We start from the raw sequence: 7,885 nt of genomic DNA, 5'->3' as shown, positions 1-7,885 counted from the left end.
AAAACAAAAACTTCACGGCGGCGGCGCGTCCCCCCGCCGATCAAGGCCCGGAACAATAACATAAGTCACAGTGTTGCCAATACATTCAACCTAGACGTAAACAACGGAAAATACCGCTGCGCCATTCATTTCCCGGGCACATTTAAAACTCAATGTATTAGGTTATGTATGGATAATATATTTTTTCTTGCAGCATATCACAAATTACAAGTGGATTATCACAGTTTAAAGTATACATAATATAATTATAACTTTATATCGTTTTAACATAAATAAAATTTAATATTATTATTTATTATTATATTACTATATTTTAATTCGTGGACCGTAGAGCTTAATTATTGTATAAATACGTTAAAGGATAACTAACTACGAAGTTGTTAAAATACATCAACTATAGTCTATAGTGTTAATTGTTGTTTTTTTTTAGTGATTTGTGAAGTGCAATACTCGACTGCTAATGATCAACCATGGTCCATGATTTGCGATGTCTATATACTTTGAACACAAAATAGAATAAATCTATTATGTGCTTCTAATTGCATTATTTATTATAATCCTTATAAAATGATTCGATTAAATGTTCCTCTAGTACCTGATGAAAACATTCTCAAAAATTTGTTTGATAAAAATATTTATACAGTGAACGACTTTCTCCAAAAGAAAACTTCTAATTTGCAAAGTGTATGCGGCTTACAATGCAAGGTAATCTATTGATATATAATAGACTTAAAAATTATCAATTGTATCATTATTTAATATGTATTTTATGAACTATGCAGACTAGTTTATCCTTTAATATGTATATTTGTAGATTCTCCATATTGATTGGTACTGATATAGTTGTATACTTCATTTTCCATTCCACGTCCAAATAATCAGTAATTTTAAGTATTAAATGATGCTCATATTATTATAAATCATTTTAAAAACCAATCTTAATTCAGTGTAACAAAGATATGCTCTATTATTTTAGACACACTTCATTTGATATTTAAAAGCTTTCACTAGACATTAACTAATTACAAGACTACTTTTTTCAACATTATCTTAATAATGTTTATTTGTCTTAATGGTAAGATGTAACACATAACTTTAATTTATTATTTTCATTAACAGTGTTTGTTATTATTCAAATATCAATTCTTACTTAAGTGGTTAATTAAATAATATTGGTTAAATTAATGTTTATTGGGTATCAAACTATCAAACATGTTATATAGTTCATTGCATAGACATATTAACGTATATTAACATTATTAATATGTCTATGGTTCATTGTAATTATATTGTTCATATTTCAGCTTTAATGTTTCCAACATTGGTATTCTAAATTTTAATTTATTTTGTTTTAGGAAATAACAAAACTAAAAGATAGTATGACGGTAAAGTGTTCATCTCCATTCACAAATGTATACGAGCTTTACTTAAATAGAACTGTATCATCTTTTGTTCAAACTAAAATCACAAAGTAATTAAGAAATGTTTGTAAATATATCAACAAATAAAACTACATTTTGTTTAGATTGGATAACATACTTCATGGAGGGTTATTTGCTGGTAACCTCTATGAACTCTGCGGCCCATCTGCTTGTGGAAAAACTCAATTATGTCTTAGCATCCTTATTAATTTAATAATATCTACAAAAAAGAATATAGTATATATAGATACTAAAAACAAATTTTCTGTGAAAAGAATCAAACTTATGTTGAAAAACAGATGCAAGACAAATAATGAAGTATAAATGTTTAAAGTAACATTTAAGAATTATTAGTTAAACTAATTCATTAGTCTTTTTACAGATCAGTGAAATATTAAACAAAATTCAAGTGTACTCTGTTTTAAACATATACAATTTAATAACTTGTTTACATGGTCTCAAAGAAAAATTTGAACCCATTATAATCATTGACTCTCTGCCAGCGCTTTACCTATCATTTATAGGATTTGATAAGAATGAAGGTAAGTTAATAATATTTCAGTTTATAACAATAAAATTTGATTTTTTATTGATTTTTTAGGTCTATGCTATATAAATCATATATATTCAATTTTAAAATACTTATGCAATAAAAATGCAACAATTATGGTAACAAACTTGGCTGTAAAAAATTGTGATTTAAGTAATGATTTTAAGCCTGCTATTGGAAAATATTGGTTTCATATACCAAACACAAGATTAATGATCACAACAATAATAAATCCACAACAACAACAACAACAAATGTATATAAATATTACAAAAAGTGTATATATACCTTTAAATGAAAAATGTATATTAAACATTGATAATTTTGGTGTTTCATAAATACATCTAATGTTAATATTACAATTCTATAAGAATAAAAATTGTTAAAGCAAGAAAGTATAAATTATGTCAGCATTTTAATAATTAATACAATAAACATAATAAATAATAAGGAATTTGATTTTAACACTTTAAACAGTCAATAACAAAAAAAAAAAAAATGATTCAATTTAAAATAAACTTAACATTATTTTCTAATAATTCATGGTAATATAAAAAAAATGTATAGTTCTTGTATAACTTATAAGTACATACTTAAATCTATTCAGGTACGTAGAGATTCAGAACAAGTATCTTGTGCAAGGCAGGAACAAAACTTAATTTTTTTTGTAACATTTTCTTTATTAGATGAAAAATTATTACTAGGCTTTGTGCTATTTGAAAATTCAGCAATGAGATTAACAACTTTCTCCTTCATAAGCATATCTTTTTCAAACCAAATATGTTTCAATATTTTATCAAAATCAAACCTCATATTGTAATCAGTTGTTAATAACTGCTTGATAATATCTTGTGCGACATTCGTAGTGTTAAAGCATTTAAGTTTAGATAAATTGTATACTCCTTTAATAATCTTTTCTTCTATATGATCACCAACAAAAGGTTTATAACCACTTAAACTGTAAAAATAAAATTATTTAATTGCATTCAAAGTTCTTGAGAATTAACTAAAATTAAATAAACCCGTTTTTACCATTCATATAAAATAACACCAAAACTCCATGAATCTACCTTATTAGTATATTTAATACATGATTGAGTTATAATTTTTCGATTTGAAAACACTTCTGGAGCAAGGTATGCTAATGAACCACAAAATGTTTTCAAATGTGTGTTTTCAGTTATTTTCTTAGACAGCCCAAAATCAGCCAATTTTACAACACTTAAAGGAGACTTATCGGAGAGTAAAATGTTTCCTGGCTAAAATTTAAAATTATCAGTTGCATTAAATACTAATTTTTTTACAATAATTTCATTTCAAAAATTAAATATATAAATTTACTTTAAGATCTCTGTGAGCAATTGACCTATTGTGTAAGTACTGAACGGCTCGAGCAACTTGATATAAAATTATTTTGGATTCTGATTCTTTTAAACGTTTTGTATTTTCTATTAGTTGCTTTAAAGTTCCTCCAGGCATGTATTCCAAAGTAATGTAAATCGCATCAGTAGTATCAATAAAATTTTCCATATTCACAATATTTGGCTAGACATAAAAGTTTTGAAAATAGTAACAGTTAGCAAAAAATTATAATTAAACAAAATTGTTTACAATTACATGTGATAAGCTTGATAAAATATCAGGTTCTCTTAACACAATACAACTCTCTCTGTTCACTTTTTTCAATGCAAAGCATTTTGAAGTTTTCTAAAACCAAAAAAATAATTAGTAAACCACAATCTACATATTTTTATGATTACATGTTAAATTAATATAACATGAGTCTCTTTTACATGATAAGGATTAATGCATTTTAAACTGTATATTTTTAATAAAAAAAATAATAATAATACATATTTTTGTTAAATATTACGATTATTTATTTTTATTAAACAACTAATTATTTGATAGTAGTTATTGAATTTAGTTTTTTTCAATTAAAGTTCGTTAAAAAAATGTATAATATAATTATGATATTGCAGCTTTCTTAGATATTTTTTTTAGAAATTCTTATGACTTTAATTAGATGCGATTTTACATACACAAAAAATGAATGTTATGTTGTATTAAAACATTCTGAGCAGAGGGAGGAATGTATTCATTTTATGTTTTTTTTTTGTGTTTGAGATCAAGTTTTGAGGCAGTAAAATTGAGATTCTGTTTTTTACTTTGGCAACTAAAAAATTCAAAGTATTTTTCTTAATAATCAGGATAAACAAACAAAAAATTCAGGGAAAACAGGATTTTTTACACAAATCCAATATTATTATTTTATAACCATCGTTACCTTAAACTCTTTGTATATTATTAATTAAATAGAATGAAAAAAAATATATAAGAATAAAATAAAAAAACAACTTAGTTTCACTCAGAATTGTTTTTGTAACAATAATTTACATATCATTGAATACAAATTTAATACACCCATAATATTTAGTGAACCACTCAATGTCTAATGTACAGCAAAGCATTACACTTGCCCTTTTATCGTTTTAAGCCAATAGAGCTTAAGATATTTTCAAACATCCTTAATGAATTTTAAATTTATAATGAAGAAAGACATGTTTCACAGAACAAAGTAACTTACTAGTAAACTAAAAATAGATGGTAAAACTTGAATATTATTTAATTCAAATTATTGGAAATGTTAAAACTATATAAATTATACATATATTACCTTGATATCCTTTAGTAAAAAAAAAAAAATAATAATTTGAAACATAAAAATACTACATTAACTAAATATTATAAAAAATATAATTATTCAATACGATTATTATGGATTAATATTCTAAAAGAATATTATATAAATGTGTAGAAATAAAAATTAGAATGTTCCCTAATATTCAATATTAATATAATATAAATAATATAAGTTCAAGTATAAACTGTTTTATCAAGGCTTTTTACTTTTTTAATTTCACAAAACTTACTTTTTCAAAAGCTAATCTGACTTCACCAAAAGTTCCTCGTCCCAATATTCCATAAACAGCAAATTGTTTTCTAACTTTTTGTGGATAATTTAAATAATCTGAACGTTTATCAGTAAATGTATATACTACAAAAATTAATAAAAAATATTTATAGTAAAATCATAATAATTTATTTATGTTATATTAAATTACCATAATTAGCTTTGGAAACAACGGAAATTTTGTCATTATTTGATAAAATCCAACGATTATCTTTTCCAATTTTTTCGCCATTTAAAAATGTACCATTTGCACTTGTGTCTGTAATAAACACTACATGATCTAATGTCCCAATCTTTTCGCGGTTTATAGTGAAATGAATCTTGCTTATATGATTCATAACTTTTAAACTAAAGCATTCTTTTGTAAATTGAAAGTCAACATCATTAGTTTGACGACCTGCATTATAATTATCCTTCACTAAGTCTAAAATAAATTAAATATTGAGAATTATTTTTAATGCATATATGTATGCATATTAGTGTCAAAAATATAATAAATTATTTATGTGTAAAATAGTTAAAACAAACCTTCAATTTTTAAACATTCGTTCTCCGGATACAAACGCCCCCATACATTTAAATGCTCTGCTATAGATATTTGATCCTGACTACACAGTGAATCTTGACTATTTATCAGTGGAGTCAGCACTTCTAAATCGCCCATAATTGCTCCTTCAAAATAATATCAAATTCATAATACCTTAACATTATTTAATAATTAAAGAACAGATTTTTTAAATCAAATTTTATATGAGTATAGAATATGCATTATCAATTTTATTAATTTACTAAAAGATAGGTTTGCATTCTTTTATAATAAATAAACAATAGGTCTTATAATATATAAATAATTAAAAGAATGAAAATAATAACAACAAGGGTTTAGAAAAATTTAATTAAATTGAACCATAAAAGACACAAATTCGAACTAATAATTATAAGAACATAAAAATTTTAATCATTTACACTATTAATTTAACAATAAATTACCTATGTATTCATTAAGAGAATAACTTTCTATGGTACTCGCAATAATAATTGCGATTACATAAATTTAAAAAAAAAAACACTACTATTTAGTAACTATTGACACTACCGAGTGCCTAATGCCTATTGGTATAAAAAAAGATTAAATATCGTACTGGAAATTGCTAAAAAAAATTCAGAACTTAAAAAACGGTAAGCAAAGACTGGCGGACAGGTCACAATGAAATAAATGAACACGCCAATTTAAATTGAAGACCAATGTGGGACAACATGTCACATTGAATAATGTAATTTTAACTTCTTATCAACTACAAGCTACAAGTTGTTGGTATCCATAAAAATCAGAAATCTATATATACCGAATTTTATTGTTAGAATCTAATACGGATAAAGATACTAATATTATATTATTATAGTTAATTCATTTATAACCAAATGTCCAAACATATTATTGTAAACATGTAATCATTACAAAATAATCCAATTGGCAATTACAACTATATACCAGATACCGACTATGTATAACCAACTGACAAATACAAACCATAATATTTTCTAATATTAAGCAATTACAAATATTTAAAATTTAAACATTTACATTAATTCAAAATAAATTATTTTATAGATTATTTTATTTTATTTGTTTTCGAGTTACAAACACAGAATGGAATGAATTATTAAATTTATTCTTTAAGCACTAATAACGTTATTTTTAAATATGTATATAATATATATGTTATAATTATCAATCATAAGTGTTGTTCTCTTAAATACTTGACTACTGTTAAACGTACCGTATCAATAATCAAAATAATTTTTAATTTTTACTTCTGTATTTTCAAATATTCACATGATAAAAAGCGATGTGATAGATCAAATTGTCAGTCGGCAATCAGCGAGAGACGTCCACCTGCAACTGAATCACTTGTACAACTGGGCACTGGCAAAGTGGCAAGTGGCAACAGCCGATGAGCTGAACGTCGAGCGTTTGACACAAACCTGCCGGCGCCGGCAATCATTTTATTATCTATTCTTTTGCCGTTTAGCCAATGGTCAAGAATCTGGGTATAATTCCACCCCAGTGCCAATATAGATACGTATTATAATCACCGCACCTGTGACACCCTCGCACCAATTTCTACTAATAATACATTCTATCCTTGATATTTATTTTGTTCTTCCATTATTTTTAGAATTAAACCTACAATTACCAGACGTGTACTTATTGCACGGTATAAAAGACAAATTAGTAATCTTTTGTACCGTGTCTACTATGTAAGTAAGTGTGTTATATAATATATTTTAACCTTTAGGCAATTAGGTTTAACAATTTTTAATTTGTATTAATTCCAATACTCCTTAGACATAAAATAATTAACATTAAAAATAATTACCATGACTGTGCCGTTAATAAAAAAAAAAAAATTGTCAACTATCAAGTGAAAAACCAATAGGTAATTTTATTAGCCAATAACATCCATGTTTATAATGTTTAATGTTTATATAGTTATTTCCCAGTTATAAATGATAAGTTAATAAATATACAAATAAAATCTTAAATAGTGCACTTCCTTTGTTTTCAAAAACGTAGGTGCATAATTCGTATAATCATTGATTATAAATAGTATTAATTACCAATGGTATAATATTATAATGTATACTAATAATAGTATAATATACGTGAAGGCGTAACATAGACGTTTGTAATTGTAAACCATTACAACAAAATTCTAAATAATAAATCTATTACTTTGAGTTGTTTTTGAAAAGTTTTCGAATTATTCCGCTATGAAATTATTACTTCTTAGAAATGTAACATTTTGTATACTACTGAATACTAGTATACTGTATACTATGACTATAGTACAAATTACAAGATAATGTCGTGACAACGTTGGGTAGTTAGGTTGCCAACGAGTTATGACACTAATAAATAACAACAATACAGTGGCG

At 24.9% G+C, this 7,885-nt stretch overlaps 2 protein-coding genes across 5 annotated transcripts; one reads left to right on the top strand and one right to left on the bottom strand.

The window, feature by feature from the left end:
- Positions 1 to 22: 22 nt before the first annotated feature.
- Positions 23 to 2,425, top strand: LOC132929257 (DNA repair protein RAD51 homolog 4). 2 transcript variants are annotated; one of them, XM_060994472.1, is made up of 6 exons: positions 23 to 230; positions 431 to 705; positions 1,356 to 1,471; positions 1,526 to 1,739; positions 1,804 to 1,963; positions 2,023 to 2,425. In XM_060994472.1, exons 2-6 carry the CDS (start codon positions 568 to 570, stop codon positions 2,307 to 2,309), a joined length of 915 nt encoding a protein of 304 aa, XP_060850455.1. In that variant the 5' UTR covers positions 23 to 230; positions 431 to 567; the 3' UTR covers positions 2,310 to 2,425. The 2 variants fall into 2 exon arrangements, with proteins under 2 accessions (XP_060850455.1, XP_060850454.1); XM_060994471.1 differs by lacking the exon at positions 23 to 230 and having other exon boundaries at positions 237 to 705.
- LOC132929256 (serine/threonine-protein kinase Chk2-like) lies at positions 2,370 to 6,928 on the bottom strand. Of its 3 annotated transcripts, none has more exons than XM_060994468.1 (8): positions 6,727 to 6,928; positions 5,474 to 5,617; positions 5,097 to 5,369; positions 4,905 to 5,029; positions 3,583 to 3,678; positions 3,313 to 3,516; positions 3,004 to 3,230; positions 2,370 to 2,929 (listed from the first exon to the last, which is right to left on the bottom strand). In XM_060994468.1, exons 2-8 carry the CDS (start codon positions 5,607 to 5,609, stop codon positions 2,575 to 2,577), a joined length of 1,416 nt encoding a protein of 471 aa, XP_060850451.1. In that variant the 5' UTR covers positions 5,610 to 5,617; positions 6,727 to 6,928; the 3' UTR covers positions 2,370 to 2,574. The 3 variants fall into 3 exon arrangements, with proteins under 3 accessions (XP_060850451.1, XP_060850453.1, XP_060850452.1); XM_060994470.1 differs by having other exon boundaries at positions 3,589 to 3,678; positions 6,727 to 6,923; XM_060994469.1 differs by lacking the exon at positions 6,727 to 6,928 and adding an exon at positions 5,936 to 6,433.
- Positions 6,929 to 7,885: the final 957 nt, after the last annotated feature.

This window comes from Rhopalosiphum padi, chromosome 4 (assembly GCF_020882245.1).
Source record: "Rhopalosiphum padi isolate XX-2018 chromosome 4, ASM2088224v1, whole genome shotgun sequence".
Classification (NCBI taxonomy): Eukaryota; Metazoa; Arthropoda; class Insecta; order Hemiptera; family Aphididae; genus Rhopalosiphum; species Rhopalosiphum padi.
This window is presented reverse-complemented; position numbering and strand designations above follow the sequence as displayed.